The sequence below is a fragment of the Lepidochelys kempii genome, chromosome 6 (assembly GCF_965140285.1).
Source record: "Lepidochelys kempii isolate rLepKem1 chromosome 6, rLepKem1.hap1, whole genome shotgun sequence".
Taxonomy (NCBI): Eukaryota; Metazoa; Chordata; order Testudines; family Cheloniidae; genus Lepidochelys; species Lepidochelys kempii.
In genome coordinates this window covers 84,481,089-84,502,487 of record NC_136385.1, presented here as the reverse complement: position 1 = coordinate 84,502,487, position 21,399 = coordinate 84,481,089, and the positions used below count along the sequence as shown (strand labels likewise).

The 21,399-nt window shown below is 42.6% G+C and overlaps 1 protein-coding gene across 8 annotated transcripts in view; it reads left to right on the top strand.

Annotated features, from left to right (window-relative positions):
• HEATR5A (HEAT repeat containing 5A) overlaps positions 1-21,399 on the top strand; it is a 126,501-nt gene that overhangs the window by 45,099 nt on the left and 60,003 nt on the right. For all 8 annotated transcript variants that reach the window (XM_073348959.2, XM_073348960.2, XM_073348962.1 and 5 more), the window contains 4 exons: positions 10,476-10,639; positions 10,734-10,909; positions 13,415-13,520; positions 18,451-18,641. In XM_073348959.2, the coding sequence (XP_073205060.1) occupies positions 10,476-10,639; positions 10,734-10,909; positions 13,415-13,520; positions 18,451-18,641 (637 nt within the window). The remainder of the gene's footprint in view (positions 1-10,475; positions 10,640-10,733; positions 10,910-13,414; positions 13,521-18,450; positions 18,642-21,399) is intronic.

Sequence of the window (21,399 nt, the reverse complement as noted above, 5' to 3'; positions counted from 1 at the left end):
AAGCAAGGGTGAAGTAATAAAAGCATGTGTGGTAGGGACAAGTGGGGAACAGGATCAAAGAGTCAAATATATGTGCCTTCCCCTTTTGGTTGGTCCACTTATAGGATAATAGTCTACTATTGCTGCCAGGTATTCTAAAGGTCCCAACCATCCTAATGAACTATGTAGGCATCACTATAGTTCCACATGATGGAGTTTTTTTCAGTTTTCTTTTTTAAAATCTTGAGAAAGTTCAGTGCCACTGAATGAGTAATAACTGTATGCAACCATTTAATTAGAGATTTTTATCATTACGGTTGCACAGGAAAACATATTTCCTAATTTTTGCATGTTTGACTTCGCAATTCTAATGTTCTCATAAATGGGGGAGGGTGGCATCTGAATATAATATCTGTTACTCCTGGGGGAATTCTGTGCCACTGCATTTGTGCAGAATTCATTTCCCCCGCAGATTTCTTTGCTTTCCCGCCAAAAAATGACTTCTGACAGGCAAGCAAAGAGATGCCTCAAGAGTGGTGTCACACCCCTCCCCAGCAGTGCAGGCACATTGTTTTGGGTGCCTGGAGCAGCTGGCAGAGAGGTAAATGACCATGGGGGCGGGGCTGGGGATGCCCCATCCAGTGGCTCCTACCCTGCACTGGGCTTAGCTACTAGTCCCTACTGGGTTGGGGAGTACTGGACTTCCTCTTCCCCTGCAAGGAGCAGTGGGGCCTGGATCAGACCCACCCCCAGAAACCTTCCCCAGCTTCAGGAATCTCCACCCTCTCCCACACACTTCCTTCCCCCATTGCTCCTCAGCTGTGGGAGGAGGGGTCCATGTTCAAGGAACTGCTCTTCTGTCTGACTAATCCCCGTGCATCTGGACCCAGCCATACCCAGACCTCCCACCAAGCCCCCATCCTGCTGAGCCTCACTGTCTGCATCTGGAGCCCCCCCACCGAGTCCCACATCCAGATCCCCCCTCTAGACCCCACCCCTGCACCCAGACCATCCCGCGCTGACCCCCCCACACTGGAACCCCCACCCCAACAAGCCCCACCCCCTTTGTACCTGGACCACTCCGACAAGCCCCCCACACTCGGATCCCCACCTCACTAAGCCCCACTCTCCCAGCACCTGGATACTCCTACTAAGCCCCCCGCCCGAACCCCATCCCACCCACACACCCCAATCACCCCGGGTGAGCCCCAGCCACCTTCACCTGGATCCTTCTCCAGAGTCCTATTCCTGCTGCACCTGGAACCTCTCAGTGAGCCCCTGTGCATCCAGATCCCCCATATTCAGACCCCCCATCAAGCCTCCTGCACCCAGATGGCCCCACACAGAACCCTCTCACCGCACACCTGGATCCCCCCAACACTAAGCCCCTCCACACTTGGATCCTGCCGGGCTGAGCCTGTCTGCATACACCTGGATCAGGGACCAGGTCTGGGCGTGCATGCGAGACTGTCCCTCTCACTTACTATTTGGTGCATCTGGCATAGACGGGCAGGACCCTGGGGTGTTTCTGGGGCAGGCTCAGCCCTTGCACTTGTCATGGTTGGGTGCAACCTCACTGTGTCCATGTCCCAGGGGGGAGGGGCCTCCAGGGGGATTTCCCACCTCTGCAGCCCGTGGCCTGTACTCCTCAGTGCCATGCTGGAGCCTCCACATTTATTTATTGACCAAATATGCAGAATTCTGCAGAATTTTAATTTGTTTTATGCACACTTTTTATTTTTTTGGCAGAGAATTCCCTCAGGAGTAATCTGTATAAGGGTGGTGTGTGTGTGTGTGTATGTGTGTATATATATATATATACATACACAATGTAACTTCATCTTTGTCAGCTATCTCTTTAAGATCACTTTGGATAGTGTTTGTCAACACAGTAGCTGTAGCTGACATAAGTCTGGTTTTATGGTATTGCACCAGAATCATAGAATATCAGGGTTGGAAGGGACATCTAGTCCAACCCCCTGCTCAAAGTAGGACCAATTCCCAACTAAATCATCCCAGCCAGGGCTTTGTCAAGCCTGACCTTAAAAACTTCTAAGGAAGGAGATTCTACCACCTCCCTCGGTAACGCATTCCAGTGCCTTACCACTCTCCTAGTGAAAAAGTTTTTCCTAATATCTAACCTAAACCTCCCCCACTGCAACTTAAGACCATTACTCCTCATTCTGTCACCTGCTACCACTGAGAACAGTATAGATCCATCCTCTTTGGAACCTCCTTTCAGGTAGTTGAAAGCAGCTATCAAATGCCCCCTCATTCTTTTCTTCCGCAGACTAAACAATCCCAGTTCCCTCAGCCTCTCCTCATAAGTCATGTGTTCCAGTCCCCTAATCATTTTTGTTGCCCTCCGCTGGACGCTTTCCAATTTTTTCATATCCTTCTTGTACTGTGGGGCCCAAAACTGGACACAGTACTCTGGATGAGGCCTCACCAATTTCGAATAGAGGGGAACGATCATGTCCCTTGATCTGCTGGCAATGCCCCTACTTATACATCCCAAAATGCCATTGGCCTTCTTGGCAACCAGGGCACACTGTTGACTCATATCCAGCTTCTCGTCCACTGTAACCCCTAGGTCCTTTTCTGCAGAACTGCTGCCTAGCCATTCAGTCCCTAGTCTATAGTGGTGCATGGGATTCTTCCATCCTAAATCCAGGACTCTGCACTAGTCCTTGTTGAACCTCATCAAATTTCTTTTGGCCCAATCCTGTAATTTATCTAGGTCCCTCTGTATCCTATCCCTACCCTCCAGCATATCTACCTCTCCTCCCAGTTTAGTGTCATCTGCAAACTTGCTGAGGGTGCAGTCCATGCCATCCTCCAGATCATTAATGAAGTTATTGAACAAAACTGGCCCCAGGACCGACTTTTGGGGCACTCCACTTGATACCGGCTGCCAACTAGACATAGAGCCATTGATCACTACCCATTGAGCCCGACAATCTAGCCAGCTTTCTATCCACCTTATAGTCCATTCATCCAGCCCATACTTCTTTAACTTGCTGGCAAGAATACTGTGGGAGACCGTGTCAAAAGCTTTGCTAAAGTCAAGGAACAACACATCCACTGCTCTCCCCTCATCCACAGAGCCAGTTATCTCATCATAGAAGGCAATTAGATTAGTCAGGCAGGACTTGCCCTTCGTGAATCCATGCTGACTGTTTCTGATTACTTTCCTCTCCTCTAAGTGCTTCAGAATTGATTCCTTGAGGACCTGCTCCATGATTTTTCCAGGGACTGAGGTGAGGCTGACTGGCCTATAGTTCCCAGGATTCTCCTCCTTCCCTTTTTTAAAGATGGGCACTACATTAGCCTTTTTCCAGTAGACCGGGACCTCCCCCGATCGCCATGAATTTTCAAAGGTAATGGCCAATGGCTCCGCAATCACATCCACCAAGTCCTTTAACACTTTTGGATGCAGCGCATCCGGCCCCATGGACTTGTGCTCGTTCAGCTTTTCTAAATAGTCCCGAACCACTTCTTTCTCCACGGAGGGCTGGTCACCTCCTCCCCATGCTGTGTTGCCCAGTGCAGTAGTCTGGGAGCTGACCTTGTTTGTCAAGACAGAGGCAAAAAAAGCATTGAGTACATTAGCTTTTTCCACATTCTCTGTCACTAGATTGCCTCCCTCATTCAGTAAGTGACCCACACTTTCCTTGACTTTCTTCTTGTTGCTAACATGCCTGAAGAAACCCTTCTTGTTACTCTTAACATCTCTTGCTAGCTGCAACTCCAGGTGTGATTTGGCCTTTATGATTTCATTCCTGCATGCTTGAGCAATATTTTTATATTCCTCCCTGGTGATTTGTCCAACCTTCCACTTCTTGTAAGCTTCTTTTTTGTGTTTAAGATCAGCAAGGATTTCACTGTTAAACCAAGCTGGTCGCCTGCCATATTTACTTTTCTTTCTACACATTGGGATAGTTTGTCCCTGTAACCTCAATAAGGATTCTTTTAAAATACAGCCAGCTCTCCTGGACTTCTTTTCCCTTCATGTTACTTTCCATGGGGATCCTGCCCATCAGTTCCCTGAGGGAGTCAAAGTCTGCATTTCTGAAGTCCAGGGTCCGTATTCTGCTGCTTTCCTTCCTTCCGTGTGTCAGAATCCTGAACTCGACCATCTCATGGTCACTGCCTCCCAGGTTCCCATCCACTTTTGCTTCCCCTACCAATTCGACCCAGTTTGTGAGCAGCAGGTCAAGAGGAGCTCTGCCCCAATTGGTTTCTCCAGCACTTGCACCAGGAAATTGTCCCCTACACTTTCCAAAAACTTCCTGGATTGTCTGTGCACCGCTGTATTGTTCTCCCAGCAGATATCAGAGTGATTGAAGTCTCCCATGAGAACCAGGGCCTGTGATCTAGAAAAATTATTCCAAATCATACTCTTATAGTGGTGACACTTGAATAGCTTAAAATATGCTGACTCTAAATACTTAGTGCCATTGTGCTTTATGTACAGTGAGGCAAAGACCTGTCTAAAAGTTAATCTGATAAAATTAAGAAAATTATTTAATACCCTAAAGGTTAAATTAGTGATCATAATATCATTATACTACTTGCTGCTGTAGTCTATTCATGCTCTTCTTGATGAGTGCAAACTCCTGAAATATGAGGGTATATACTACGCTTCTTGGCTATCTATATTGCTGGAGGACAGACAGCTGATCACCACACTCATAGACTTTAAGGCCTGAAGGGACCATCATAAACCTCTAGTCTGACCTCCTGCACATTGTAGGCCACAGAACCTCACATGCCCACTCCTGTGATAGACCCATAACCTCCGGCTGAGTTATTGAAGTCCTCAAATCTTGAAGACTTTTAAAGACTTCAAGTCATAGTGAATTCACCATTTACACTAATTTAAACCTGAAGGTGACACATGTCCCATGTTGCAGAGGAAGGTAAAAATACCTCAGGGTCTCTGCCAGTCCAGGTCAGTTGGACTTTAAGCATGTGGGCAAGACCCAGTCGCCAGACACCTGGGAAACAATTCTTTGTAGTAACTCAGAGCCCTCCCCACCTCGTGTCCCATCACGGGCTGTTGGGAATATTTGTCTGCATGTCATTGTAGGCAATCTCATCATACCATCCCCTCCATAAACTTATGTGCTCAGTGTTGAAGTCAGTTAGATTTTTTTGCCCCCACTGTTCCCCTTGGAAGACTGTTCTAGAACTTCACTCCTCTGATAGTTAGAAACCTTTGCCTAATTTCAAGCCTAAATGTTGATGGCCAGTTTATATCCATTTGTTCTTGTGTCAGCATTGGCACTTAACTTAAATAACTCCTCTCCCTCCCTGCTATTTATCCATCCATGTATTTATAGAGAGCAATCACATCTCTCGTCAGCCTTCATTTGGTTCGGCTAAACAAGCCAAGCTCTTTGAGTCTCCTCTCATAGGGCAGGTTTTCCACTCCTCTGATCATCTTAATATCCCTTCTCTGCACCTGTTCCAGTTTGAATTCATCTTTCTTAAATATGAGACACCAGAACTGCACACAGTATTCCAGATGAAGTCTCACCAGTGCCTAGTATAATGGTACTAACACTTCCCTACTTCTACTGGAAATACCTCACCTGATGATCCTAAGATTTCATTAGTGTCATATTGGCGGCTCATAGTCATCCTGTGATCAAGCAATACACCCAGGGCTTTCTCCTTGGTCGCTTCCAGCTGATATATCTCCAATTTATAGCAAAAATTCTTATTGTTAGTCCCTAAGTGCATGACCTTGCACTTTGCACTATTAAATTTCATTCCATTTCCATTACTCCAGTTTTCAAGGTTCTTCAGTTCTTCTAATATGATATTCCGGTCCTCCTTTGTATTGGGAAAACCTCCCAACTTTGGGTTATCAACAGATTTTATTAGAGCACATCCACTTTTTGTGCCAAGGGCATGCATGAAAATGTTAAATAAAATTGGTCCCAAGACCTATCCCTGAGGAACTATGCTAATAATCTCCCTCCAGGCTGACAATTCACCTTTCAGTATGACCCATGGTAGCCTCCCCTTTAACTAATTCCTTATCCACCTTTCAATTCTTATATTACTCCTCATCTTCTCCAATTTACTAATAATTTCCTATGTGGAATTGTATCAAATGCCTTTCTGAAATCCAGGTAGATTAGATCTATTGCATTTCCTTTGTCTAAAAAGTTAGTTATCTTCTCAAAGAAAGAGATCAGGTTGGTCCAGCATGGTCTACCTTTTGTAAAACTGTGTTGTATTTTATCCCCATTACTGTTTACCTCTGTGTCCTTAACTACTTTCTCTTTCAAAATTTGTTCCACAATCTTGCATGCAATTGAGGTCAAATTAACGGGCTTGTAGTTTCCCAGATCATTTTTCGCCCTTTCTTAAAAATTGAAGAATTGCTAACAAAATACCTGTCCTAGGATATGACCGAGTTTATGGATTCATTAAAAATCCATGCTATTGGGCTTGCAATTTCATATGCCAGTTCCTGTAATATTCTTGGATGGAGAGTATCTCGCCCTCCAATTTGGTCCCATTAATCTGTTTGAGTTTGACTTTCACATCAGATGTGGTAATTTCTACTTCCATATCTTCATTTCCATTAGTCACTGTGGCAGTACCCCTAAACTCCTCATGACACTTATTAATAACTGAGGCAAAGTATTCATTTAGGAGTTGGACCTAGATCTGTGGTTCTCAAACTGTGGGTCGGGACCCCAAAGTGGGTAGTGACCCCATTTTAATGGGGTCGCCAGGGCTGGTGTTTAGACTTGATGGGGCATGGAGCCAAAGCCTGAGGCCTGGAGCCAAAGCCCAAGCTGCATCTGCTGGGGCCAAAGCACAAAGACTTCATTCCTGGGGAGTAGGGCTCAGGTTGCAGGGCTGAAGCACTTGGACTTTGGCGCCTCCTCCCCTCCCCATGACCTGACCGCTTGGGACGGTGGGGCTTGGACTTTTGGCCAACCCCCACTCCCCGTGTAGGGCGACGAGGCTCTGGCGGGTTCAGGCTTCAGTCCGCATTCCTGGGGTCATAATTTTTGTTGTCAGAAGAGGGTCAAAGTGCAATGACGTTTGAAAATCCCTGACCTAAATTATCTCTAACCTCCACATCCTCAGTGCTTAGCAGTCCCACTTTTTCTTTCTTTGGTGGGTTTTTTTTTGTTTGTTTTTTATATATCACTATAGAAACATTTACTATTGATTTTAATTTCCTTTGCAGGGTTTTGGCAGTTCTAACTTTTCCCCTACAGTTTCTGACCTCTAAGAGGTAGCTTTCCTTGCCAATTCTTCCTGTCTTTCATTCCTTGTAGGCTTTCTGCTTTCTTGTAATAACCTGTTTGAGATGCTTGCTCATCCAGCTTGATCTGCAGCCCTTCCCTACAATATTTCCCCTTGCTTCAGATAGTTTCTGCAACTTTGACTTAAAGTAATTCCAAGCCTCCTCCACATTCAGATCCTTGAGTTCTCCACTCCAGTCCACTTCCCTAACTAATTCCCTTAATTTTTTCGTTTGCTCTTTTGAAATCAAGTACCCTAGTTGCAGTATATTTTTGTTTGTCCTTCCAGTTAGTTTGAAGTGAATTATCTCATGATCACTTGAACCAAGGTAGTCCCCTACAACCAGTTCTTCTGTGAAGTCCTCACTACTCACGGATTTATTTATTTTTTTATTTGGTGTATGCAATCCAGTCAAGACAAGCCACAGCATTCTTATCAACAGTGTTCAAAGCACAAAGACCTCCAGGAAGTTGAGTCATTTTGCAGTTCTCAACAGTGTGTGTCATGGTTTGTCATAGTGGACTGTCTCTAAAACACCACTGAAATTCTGCTGCAGCACCAATTCTGCTGCAGCACCATCTTCGGTATGAAACCGATTGAGAAGGCTCCATTGCCTTCATGGTAAATAAAACCCAGGTTGATGTAGAGTAGGGGCCCAGATAAGATGATTATTTGTCACTTTCTCTGCGGATCATGAAGCTCTATCATAAATCGCTCACCGAGTAAACTTACTCACAATGGGCATCATGAGGGCAGACGACCATGTGGTGAATTAAACAAGTCTTTAGTTAATGGTAGATGTGACATATCACGCAATTTCTTTGCTACTCTTTTCTCTCTGCGAACTGGGTGGAGCAATATTGCAGAGACCTGGTAAGCATGGTAGAGGAGTAGATTTAAGTGTGCCTGAAATAATACGAATGGTGAAATTAAGTTGTACATTGATAATCCTTGTGTGAGACAAGTGAGTCCATACTGTAGTGCAGTAATCTGCCACTCACCAATACCAAACCTAAAATGGCATCACCTCTTGTAGGTTTGGTGACAGTTTGGTGAAGAAATCTGTTCGCTATCACACCCAGGAAAATCTAAGCCCTACTATTATTGATAGCACTTGTTCTCCAATCTATATCTGGGAAATTAGTGTCACATAATCACACAATTCCCAATAGTATTTATTTCATTAAAAACATTAAAGAGGTCTCTATTGATATCCAAATCAGATCCTGGGGGTCTGTAGCATACCCCAAGTACTCTCTGAGGAAAGCCTCTGGTAGCTTTCTTCCCCAAAGTGACTTTGACCCAAACAAACTCTGTTTTATCCATTCTGTCACTTCTGATTTCTTTACAGTCTACCTCATCATTAATATACAATGTTAGTCCACCACCTTTACCTTTATTTCTGTCTTTCCTGAACAGCACATACCCTTCAATACCTGGACTTCAGTCATGACCTGTGTTGCCTGTAAGCTGTGCACTTGAGTGGCTGTGCAGGATAGATTTAAGTGCTGCCCAGCTGATTAGGAGAGCGTGCACAGCCGGCAGCATGTGTTCAGGTGCCCCTCCCCCCACGGTGCGCCGTCCTGCAGCTGCTCCTGCGACTATCCTGCTGGCTGTGCCAAGGAGAAGGGGAGGAGGATGCTGATGTTAGGGTGTCCCTCCCCATTCCTGCACTCCATCTCTGCAGAGCAGGGCAGAGGGGACACAGCCTGACTCAGGAATCAGAGCTGCTGCAGGGAAGGGTGAGTGGCTGAGTGCCTTTCTTAAACAGACAGTGCACTGTTTCTGAGATTTCCCCAGCAGTCAGCTCACACAGTCTCTATCTGTCTGTCTGTCTTTCTCTCCCCCTCCCCCTGCCCATGTACTCCAACTCTGCTGAGCGGGGAAGGGGAGACAACAGGGCTCAGGACAAAGCAGGAGAGCTTTCAGTGAGTGTCTTAAAGAGACAGCAAAGGGCATCTCTCAGAAACTTTTCCAGCAGCCAGCACACTTGCTCTGTGTGTGTGTGTGTGTGTGTGTGTGTGTGTAACACACACTTTCACTCACTCTCTGACACACACCCAGTCTCTGTGTCAAACACACACTGTCACACCCAGTCTCTGTGTCTCACACACACTGTCTCTGTGTCACACACACACACACACACACACACACACACACACACACACACTGTCATTCTACTGCAGAGTTCCCCAAAACGTGGGGCGCGCCCCCCTAAGTGGGCTCAGAGGAAGTTTCAGGACGGCACAGCTGGGGCCTTTGCCAGCCCCCACTGGGGAGCATGGAGGGAGCGCCACCCAGCTCTGCTCTTGGCCCTGGCCCCAGCTGCCAGCCCCATGCCTGGGGTCCTGGCTGCTGGCCCGGGGCCCTGGCCATCGGTCCTGGCCCCTGGCTGAGGCTCCATGCCTGCCCCCTGCTGTGGCCCCAGCCTCAGCCCCATTACCCCTGTCCACATTCCCCTCCCCCCCCCCCGAGCCCTACTCCTGCCCTGGCTCTCAGGGGTGCGGGGGGGGGGGAGCAAAAAGGGACAATGAGGGGGCATGGGGTAGAAAGTTTTTGGGGACTACTGTGTTACTGCCAGTATCACCTACCTGTTAGCTTCATTGGTATTGGCACTGTCTTTCCTCTTAATGTCCATTCTCCTCCCCACTTCTCTTCCTTTCTCCGTTACTTCTATTGTCTCTCTTGACAATCAATACAGGGTGAGTATTTTAAGTAACATCTAATTCTCAGATATTTGAATTCATATTTGGACATGTAATGTATCCCACTCTAACTTGGCACTAATGTCTAGAAAATTGATAGGAGAAATTGGTCTCTCTTCATGGACTTGCATTTGTCTATCTTCACAAGCCTGGCTAACTGCTCTGTTGCACACCAAGTAACTTATATTGAAGAATAATGGCTTGGAGTCACTTGAAAAGGACGCATTTTATTCCATTTAGCCTTGTATAAAAACTAAGACCCCCAATCTCACAACTTCTTGTGTGCGGATGGATTGGTTTGCCCACATCAAGCTCCAGTGAAGTCAGTGGGTCTCCATGTGAATACAGTAGTCTGTCACACACAAGAAGTTGCAGCGTTGGGGGTCTTAGGAAATATTTTAGATTGTAAATCATCTTTTCTGTATCAATGCCTTGTTCACAAAACTGCAAGTGGGAAGTAATTAATCACTATTTTGAATAAAAGTTATTTTCTTTGTCCCTCTAATTTTGCAGAAAGATTCTGTGCTATTCTCAAGGAGCTAGTGGCTGACTTCACTGCCACTGATAACCAAATGGCTGCCTCTACGTTCTTGCTTCCACCTCTCTGTCACCAGGATGATCTTCTTTTACTTGGTCCTTTCTTGCAGGAGACTGACCACAGATTTATTGAAGAGCAGGTATTTGCAGTACTAGTATAACAATTAGTTAACAGTAGGGTTAGCAGTGATTTGTGACTTAGGAAACATTACTGTCATATTTCTGCCTTTGCAGCTCCTCTTAGGTAGCAATATAGCTGGAGGAAGCTTGGAGTATGACCCTTATTCAATTTATGAGAAAGCTGCAGAAGGTGATTCAGTGCCTAAACCTCTACCTCCCGCACTATCTGTTATCAGTGCTGCAGTCCGTCTCTTTGGAGTTATATTTTCCCATGTACCAGAATCTCAAAGGTAAAGTATTGACTTAAATTCACCATTAGTTAAACAGAGCCTAAAGAGAGTCAGAATGTTTAAAATCTTATGGAAAATATAGACTAAAGGTTCATGAATATAGAAGGTATGAATTATGAAGGGAATTTTCGTGAGCTAAAAAAATAGATTTATGGCTGAAGTTTATGTACAGTCTGAAAATTTCAGCTCTCAGTCTGCAGTTACTGGTATTGCTGAAAAGAAAGAACCAGTAAAATGGACCATTATATTGCACAGACAAGATGGGCGACGTAATATCTTTTATTGGACCAGCTTCTGTTGGTGAAAGAGACAAGTTTTCAAGTTTACACAGTGTTCTTCAGGTCTGGGAAAGGTACTCAGTGTCACAGTTACATAGCACGTGAATGAGATACAGTGTTTCTCTGTCAATTAAACATGGATGGAAAATGTATAAAGTATTATAAAATGTCTTAGGAGGACGATTCTTAATGCCTGTTTTCTTTCCATGCTTAGTAGTAGTCTTTTAATACTGAACATTGTACATTAACAGTTCTTTTTCCAGATAAATATAAAATTTGTCTTGAGAGGATTGTATTGCATACAAATTGTTATAAGGGCTCTTGAACATGACGGGGGAAAGGGTGGGAAATCACAGTAAAATATAATCCTCTATCCTTAACAACGACAGGCTAAAAATATCTTTAAGGCTGTAATTAGAAAAGTAATAAGGAAAATAAAGTCATTTGAAAAGTCTAAAAGAAACAAGAATATGTACCCTAAAACAGTAATTTGCAACCATACGAGAACATAACGGACGCCACAAAGCTTTGTTCTGTTTTTTAAAAAGTTGTTTTGATTTAGCTTTATGATAGTATTGAATGTTGAATGAGAAATATCAACACTTTTTCGTGCTGTTGGTCATTCTCCATTTTTAAATACAAAAATATAACAACAATAAAATATTTACTTAGAATATATAAGATTTGATTGAGGATAAATGGTATCACTTATAATGTTTTGCATTTTCAAAGTACTGTACAATTAATCCTGAAATGAGCATGATTGCTAGTGATTATGCTCTGTAATTCTATGCAAGGAGGAGAGCTCATTTTAGGGGTCCTGAATCTCACTTCTTGGCCAGCATAAATTGGGAATGCTGCAGTACCATAGTATGCAGTAGCCCTGCTTTGAGTCACTATCGGGCAGCTGCTGTGGCTGACTAAGTAGCAAGCATTGAAGGATCTGAAGGAAATCTTGTCCAGGGTTATTAAATCAGAAAAAAGATGGTAGTGTGTGATATGGTCTTTTAAATGAGATGGTATAAGATAGGAATTGGCTGATTCTCTGGGCTTTAGCAAGAATCAACCAGTTAATGCAGTATTTTGTCTTGAAAGAAAGAAAGCCACTCAATCTCCCTCCATTCCCATGACCCATCTGATATCTCATTGTCCTTTCCTGCCCACACCATCCCCAAATACTTACATACATATATCTTTCTTTGCACCATTACCACAATACTTCGCAAAATACGTTCCTGTGTAGTTATCACCATCTCTCTCCTTATTTTCGGTTCACTAACTTTACTTTTCTATGTTTTGCTCTTTTCTGCGTGTCTGGTCTCTCTTCTCTCTCTCTCTCTGTTTTTCTCCTTGCTATTTTTGTCTTGTTTTTTTCCTTTATCTATTTCTCATGACCTCCACTGGTGGATGTAGATAACTGCTTATAATTTTGTGCCCATAAGGCATCCCAAACTATACCATTCCCAGACACCCAGGCCTCTTTAATAGGAACCACTCATTGGTAATCAGATAATGAAAGATGATCTATAAATAAATATCCTGTTGTAGAAGCAAGGACAAAAAAAGTACATAAGGATAGTGGAAGTACATGTGCTGATATGGAATACAAAAAAATCTTGTGGGCAGAGATGTCAAGCAGAGGCAAGAAAGGGATCTCTGTGTGTGCATGCAGGAGGATGTAGCAAAGTAAATTAAAAGTCAAAAGAGTAGGATGGGAAAGGAATAAGAGAAAATCTGGAGAATATTACTTCAGAAAAGGAGCTTAGAAAGAGTGTTCTATCTTAACTTATTTTGGTGGTGATGTAGTCCTCTAAAGCTTCCTTCTAGAGTTTTGTTACTTCCTTGAACCTGTCTTCAGCATTATGTTGTTTTATGTATGTACAAGGCCTTGTAAAAAGGTAAACATGCATTGCCCAAATATTGTAGTCCTTGTCCTGAAGTATGTACAATACCAGACAGAGCTGATAGAGTGGATAATATTCTTTTTATCTATAAAACAAATGACAGGAATCTGAATTAAAATGCTTCTCTGCTGACTTCAAACTACTGGCGTGTAAATTAGTTGATGAGAAGCCACCACTGTATAGTGATGGTAGGATATGGGAAGTCACTTGAGGCTTGGAGCATTGCATTTGCTCCTCAAATGCTTCCATAATCTGAAGATTTTGTTTGATGTTTAAAAAAAAAAAAAGGCTTGACCAATATTTTTTTCTTTTTTTGGTTTAAGGCTCCAAGTGTTAGACAAACTGTTGGCGTCCATAAAACAAACAAAAGGAGTACGACAGCAGACAGTACAACTAAACATTGTATCAGCATTTTCTAGTTTTCTGAAGGTAAATCTGCTCTTTTTATAAATATTGGTTTTGATGCTAAAACTGGATGTCATTCAGTTTAAGTTCATATCTTGCCCTACCAGGGTAACATTTCTGTAATCGTTTCCAGTAACCAGTTTTAATTTATGAACCAATCTGAGGATCAGTCTTCAAATATGAAAAATAAACTGTTGGTGGAGCCCACAACCCTAACAGCCTCTCAGACTGAATATCTTCTTGAAGATTCCCACCTTCCTAAACCCCTGGGGATCACAGTTGGACCTTCCCTTATTTCTTATCTCCCCTCCTCTAGCAGAGAAATAAAATACTAGACTGGAAGTAAAATAAAGTAGCCTAGTAGCTATATGACTGTTTTGTTTGTTCTGCCTTCCTTCCTTTTTTTATTCACATTTCCTTGTCTCTGTCCATCTCTCACTTTCATTCTTCCCTTCTTTGGCTTTCTTTCTAGTAGTATAGAAAGTGTTTGTCTAAAATGTTAGTCTAGACCACACGTATTTTTTTTCTCCTTGCTGTCTAGAGATTTCTTTCTTTCCTTTAATTTTCTTGACTCTGATTTTGTCTTTCAGGAGAAATATCCTCTCCCCTTTTTGCCCCACTGAATTTTCTCATTAAGGTTGTCCTTTCAGCATCTTTTTCTTTTCCTGTGTTTTCTTTGTAGCCTTTATCCCTGCTATCTATCTCTCTCTCTCGTTATTTTCTGTCTCCTGTGTCCTTACTACTGAATCTTTAGCTTCCTTTTTCTGTCTCTCCCATCAGAAGATTCTTTTTTGTGGAAATGGGTTTCTGCATATTGTTCCTCCCACTCCTTTCTCTCTGAAGTGTATGTGTGTGGCATTTTCCCCGCCAGTGAAGGGGAGGTCTCAGTGACCATTTTTTCCTCTTGCAATGAAAGAGGGAGGAATCCTTTGCAAGCTCTTCTAATGCCCAGTTAGTAAGGGAGGGCAGGGTTTATACTTCACTTTGAAAAGGAGTTAGTAGGGCTCTACTATGCCAGAGGAAAAATTGATGCAGTGGGTTTATCTTTATCTCATAAACTTTAAGGCCAGAAGGGACCATCATGATAATCTAGTCTGACCTTCTGCACCTTGCAGGCCAACCTGCCTACTCCTGTAATAGGTTCATAACCTCTGGCTGAGCTACTGAAGTCATCAAGTCTTGTTTTAAGGACTTTACGTTTAAAGTGTAACTTTAAAGTTACAAAGATTCCACCATTTACTCTAGGGCAAACCAACAAGTGCAGAGAAAGGCAAAAAAAAATCCCCAAACCCCAATGTGACTTGGGGAAAAATTCCTTTCCAACCCCAAATATGGTGACCAGTTAGACCATGAGCACATCCCAGCCAGACACCTGGGAAAAAAATTTCTGTAGTAACTTGGAGCCCTCCCCATCTAGTGTCCCGTATCCAGCTATTGGCGAGTGTAAGGAAAGCCTAACTGCATGAAGTGCTAGTTTGGACTCTGTTGGCATGGATGTAGGGATCTTGCTCTCTTTCTTTGGCACCTGGAGCAACTCTGTAGCATGCTGCCAGTGGGGGACGATTCCCACTCACTGTCCTATTAGTGCCCTGTGGAGAAAAGAATGGAGATGCTGAAACCAGTCCTGTAGTGCTCCTATCCATTAAAACAGATTCTTCAGTAGCAGTGCTCTAGGAACACCTTGTTCACAGCTGGAAACTATGGGAATAGGCATGCTGATATTGGATGTCAGGAAGTGTAGATAGCAGCACTCGGGAGGGAAGGAAGAAAGAAATGAGGGTGGAGCAGGAGGCAGTACACCATCACAGACCAGAGGAGGCAGAGGGATCGGTCAACTAATATTGCCAGTGCAAGTGGTTATCTCATTCAGAGAAAAACCACTAGAATGGTAAAATGTCTGGTAAAACTCTCTCTCAAAAAAACAAACAAAAAACCCTCGAAACACAGGACCTGATTCTGGGGTAAAAGTGGAGTAACTACAGTGAAGTCAGTGGAAGTGGTGAAAGTGAGAAGAAAAATAGGCCAAAAATACTTTTATGTACATTTCAGAGGCTAACTGAAACGTGTCTCTCCTCTTGCAGCATGAGTAGTCATCATTGTAGCTGTATAGCATGTTGTTCATTTGGAAATGACTCCGTGTCAAAACACCAGGATGGTTCACCTTTCCAAATATGTGGATGTACAAAGGGTCATTTTTACTTTTCCCATTAAAATCTTACGTATGTTTCCTGAAAGTGCATTATATTTTGATAAAAATGTTTCCCTTTGGTCAATTCATCGTTCCTCTGTTTGATGTTTCAGAGTAGTATAACAAAATATTACAGACTGAGTTAATTACCTGCCTTTTATGTTTGGTATAAATTGAAAAATATACATATATTTTTCAGAGTAGCAGCTATGTTAGTCTGTATCTGCAAAAAGAACAGAGTACTTGTGGCACCTTAGAGACGAACAAATTTATTGGAGCATAAGCTTTTGTGGGCTAAAACCCACTTCATCGGATGCATACAGTGGAAAATACAGTAGGAAGATATATATATATATATACACACAGAGAACATTAAACAATGGGTGTTATCATACACACTATAACAAGAGTGATCAGTTAAGGTGAGCTATTACCAGCAGGCCAGTCCTTGCTTACAGACAGCCCCCCAACCTGAAGCAAATACTCACCAGCAACCACACGCCACACAACAAAAACACTAACCCAGGAACCTATCCTTGCAACAAAGCCTGTTGCCAACGGTGTCCACGTATCTATTCAGGGGACACCGTCATAGGGCCTAATCACATCAGCCACACTATCTGAGGCTCGTTCACCTGCACATCTGCCAATGTGATATATGCCATCATGTGCCAGCAATGCCCCTCTGCCCTGTACATTGGCCAAACCGGACAGTCTCTACGTAAAAGAATAAATGGACACAAATCAGACCTCAAGAATTATAACATTCAAAAACCCATCGGAGAACACTTCAATCTCCCTGGTCACTCTATTACAGACCTAAAAGTGGCAATATTACAACAAAAAAACTTCAAAAACAGACTCCAACGAGAGACTGCTGAATTGGAATTAATTTGCAAACTGGACACCATTAACTTAGGCTTGAATAAAGACTGGGAGTGGATGTGTCATTACACAAAGTAAAACTATTTCCGCATGTTTATTTTTCCCCCTACTGTTCCTCACATGTTCTTGTCAACTGCTGGAAATGGCCTATCTTGATTATCATTTTTTCTCTCCTGCTGGTAATAGCTCACCTTACCTGATCACTCTCTTTATAGTGTGTATGAGAACGCCCATTGTTTCATGTTCTCTGTATGTATATATATATCTTCCTCCTGTATTTTCCACTGCATGCATCTGATGAAGTGGGTTTTAGCCCACAAAAGTTTATGCTCAAATAAATTTGTTCATCTCTAAGGTGCACAAGTACTCCTTTTCTTTCTCTGGAGTTGATTGTCACTTTTCTTTTCTTGTAGACCTTTTGGCTGTTAGATGCTTTATGCCTAGCTCTCATGTAACTTTCCAGTTTTCTTCTATCTGTAAATATAATTAGGGATGTTTTCTTTCTCTGGATGTCCTGATATTAGGTAAAATTAGCCATTGTCATCATAAAGGGACCTGTTATATTTTCTGCATTAGTGTTATCTAGTCTGCCCTTGGATACTATGGTGATAGGCACCTTAACTATCTTAAGTGGCAAACAGAATTATGGAAAATTATAGAAGTGCAAATTATGCTTTCCTCTCTGGCTGCATCTACTTTGAGAGTTTTAGGGACATCTCTCACCATTGCTCTCACACCTGTGCAGTTCCACTGGTATTCACCAGAATAGGCGTAGTCAGATGTGAACAGTGTGATGATAAAACTCAGATGCTACAGCAAAAGGTGGAGATTTCCTTAAAATTCTGTGTGGACATGATCTTCCGGCTCTGCTAAATTTCAGAAGAGGGTGTCTGTTCATAATGAGGGCTTGTCTACACTTAAAATCCCATCAGCCTAGCTGATCTACCTCCAAGAGAAGTGGTAGCTGGGTTGATAGAAGAATTCTGCTATCGACCTGGCACTGCCTAGACCAGGAGTTAGGTCAGTTTAATTGTGTCGCTCCTGGGTGTGGATTTTTCAAACCCCTAGGTGACGTAGTTATGCAACTTAATTTCCTACCAGGCCTGATTTGTTGTTGTTTTTTTTTTTTTTAATGAACATAATTTCTTTATTCTACAGGTATGTTGTGCTTTTCAATCTGAATGCTATCAGGTTTGGGCTTAGTATGATCTTCTGGCAAAGACGTTACATAGTTCCATGGAACACTTTAAATAGAGTACCAGGTAGTCTGTGTCTGGATCTATCTATCTGCATTGTCACTGGAATACAGCTCTGTTAGGAAAGTTGCAGAGACTCAGCTGGCTTCTAAAATAGCCAGGTCCCAGTCCACAGGAAGTGTGACAATTCCTATTTTCATTGGACACTGCTTGAATGAATTCTAGTGTTTTTATCAAATGCTCTCTATCAGCCTCAATCACATGCATGTGCTCTCAGAACTTTTAAAATCTATATTATTATTTTATTTTCTTTACGTGCTTTTCATCCTAATGTTCTTTCCCAGGTTTTCTGTTACAAGCATTTACTTATTGTAGACTACTCCAGGAGAAAAGCCCATTCATTAATTCTTTTATCAGGATTATTTTTGAAATGGTGGAAGTGTCATGCCTTGAGTGTATTACGTTGCTTATCAGTGTATACTACACTTCCCTCGAGGCCATACATGTCAGTAGCAAAAATATACTTGCCGCATAGTTGAGTGATATTAAATAGAGTGTGTTCTCTGAGAAAACCAGATTAAATGTTTATGTATGTTTGTTTTTATTGCTGAGTCATGTAATATTTAAAAGGGAAAATGTTCTTTATTATGCAGTTTTACCAATTAAAATGTTAATTTATTTTTAGCACTTGGCTAGCTGCAAGGGAAGTTTAGGTCCAGAAGAAGTTAGAAGACCTGCACTGACTTTAGTAATGGCTGCCTTGGAAAGCAATAACCCACTTTTAAGATGTGCTGCTGCAGAATCTTTGGCCAGACTGGCACAAGTGGTTGCTGACAGTGCCTTCACTGCTGGGTTGGCCCAAGTTAGTTTTGACAAGTAAGTCATTTTAAAAAATGTTTGCATTAAGTTGTCATTTGCTCAAATTTATACAAATACTTGCAAACTCAACATGGCTTAAATATTTGTAATATTTTAAAGGAAGTTTATTCCTATAAAATAACTTATCTGTGGTTGAATCTTGGATACATTTAAATGCATGGCAAAAGTATTGCCAAATTTATGCACATAACTTGTGCTTCTGTTACTATAAAAAGGCCTGTTAAAGAAAGAAATTATGCAGGCATCCATGGAAGTTGAGTCAGGTAAATCTAAAGACTTGAAATTTGGCTGCTGCACCATTTTTAACACAGTAGAACCTCAGAGTTATGAACACTTCCGGGACAGTGTTTGTAACGCTAAACAAAATTTTATGGTTTGTGACAGGGTCTGGCCAGATGGCTACAGGAGAATAATAGAAGGCAGATATATTAGCCCCAGGTTAAGTAGGTCCCTTTTCCCTGGGTAAGGTAACAGGGGCAGTTCCAGAACAAGCAGGAACCTTCTGGAGACAATTAAGACAGACAGGCTGATTAGAACACCTGCAGCCAATCAAGAAGCTGCTAGAATCAATTAAGGCAGGCTAATCAGGGCACCTGGGTTTTAAAAAGGAGCTCACTTCAGTTGGTGGTGTGCGTGTGAGGAGCTGGGAGCAAGAGGCACTAGGAGCTGAGAGTGAGAACGTGGACTGTTGGAGGACTGAGGAGTACAAGCATTTTCGGACACGAAAAGGAAGGTCCTATGGTGAGGATAGAGAAGGTGTTGGGAGGAGGCCATGGGGAAGTAGCCCAGGGAGTTGTAGCTGTCGCGCAGCTGTTCCAGGAGGCACTGTAGACAGCTCCATTCCACAGGGCCCTGGGCTGGAACCCAGAGTAGAGGGCGGGCCCAGGTTCCCCCCAAACCTCCCAACTCCTGATCAGACACAGGAGGAGTTGATCTGGACTTTGAATTCAGAAAAACAGCCAAGCTGAGGGCTGCTGTGAAGCTCCAAGGCGAGCCAATCTGCCAATAAGCGCAAGACCCACCAAGGTAGAGGAGGAACTTTGTCACAGTTTCTTTCAAAATTTACAGCTGAACATTGACTTAATACAGCTTTAAACTTTATTATGCAAAGGAAAAATGCAGCTTTTAACCATCTTAATTTAAATTAAATAAGCACAGAAACAGTTACCTTACTTTGTTAAATCTTTTTTTAAACTCCCCCCCCCCCCTTTTTTTTTTAGTAGTTTGCGTTTAATACCAATACTATACTGTATTTGTCTCTTTTTGCGGGGGTGTCTCTGCTGCTGCTTATTTGTGTACTTTCGGTTCCAAATGGGGTGTGTGGTTGGCCGGTCAGTTTGTAACTCTGATTTTTGTAACTCTGAGGTTCTACTGTATATCATTGTAACATATCACTGTAATAGTATGAAGAAAAGGAGTCCTTGTGGCACCTTAGAGACTAACCAATTTGTTTGAGCATAAGCTTTTGTAAGCTATAGCTCACTTCATCAGATGCATAAAAGTGAAAAATGCAGTGAGGGCATGGTAATTGTGTGTGTGTGTCACATTCACATGGGTAAAAATCACTTCACTCACATAAAGTGAGGTCCTGCTTTGAGCAGGGGGTTGGACTAAATGACCTCCTGAGGTCCCTTCCAACCCTGATATTCTATTCTATGAAAGCATGAGCACTTGGTCATTATGTAGGTAAAGTACTGGGATTTGAGGGAGACCAGATAGGTAAAAATCCATCCTCAAACCCAGGGCCACAGCATTCATCTCAGTGCAGCTTCTGCTATACTGGTACTCTGATCTGTGAAGGAAAAAGTTTTCTGTGTTGGCTTATGCAGTAGTGGCAAGGAGACAACATGGAAGATGTGTGGAGGCCTACCTGGGTGTTCATTCTACCGACAGCTCCCCCTAGGTTGACAGATTTTATAGGGACAGTCCAATTATTTGGGGCTTTGTCTTACATAGGGGCCTATTACCCCCCACCCCCGTCTCGATTTTTCACACTTGCTGTCTGGTCACCCTAGCTTCCCCAGCTCAACCTCACCACAAAGCTAACATGCTGCAGAGGACTCTATACAGGTTATCTGCACTAGGGTAAACTTGTAAAAAGTTAAATTTGTAAGGACAAAGTAGGCACATCATTTTCTGTCAACATTATACTTTTATTAAATGGCATAAATAAGATTTATCAAATCTTTAAAAAATACAGAAACTAAGCCTGATTTGAAGGTAATTTATACACAAAAATGGTTTTAATATTTGTGAGATATTTCTGACAAAAATAAGGAAATTCAGGGTTAAAGCTGAAACTTTCTGGCAAACTGTTTTTAACTAGTTTCATGATAGCTGCACTTCAACGAGGCTTGAAATACATTCATTTATATAATGTGTCTTGTTACATGGCATGGTTGGGTGTGGCCAGGAAGAATATATTTTTTAAAAACCAAGGGTTTTTTTTCTTGGACTTTTTAATTTTAAATTTCTATGTAACTTGAAAGTATTTACTTGGAGATATCAACATTTTTAAGTGTTCATTTGGGGGGGGCGGTTTGCCGTGATAATGGAAACATTTAGGCTCTTATTTCAGTCTGTAATTGGAAACTTTAAGTATTGTAAAGTTAAAAGGAACTGCTTAGATTTTGAGTCCTCTAAGTGTAGGGATTGTCCTAATGTGTCTGGAGAGTGCCTAGCACATAACGAATTCTACCACAAATAAATAAGAACATACGGATTATGAGACTCTCTAGGTTCTTGTTATACCTAT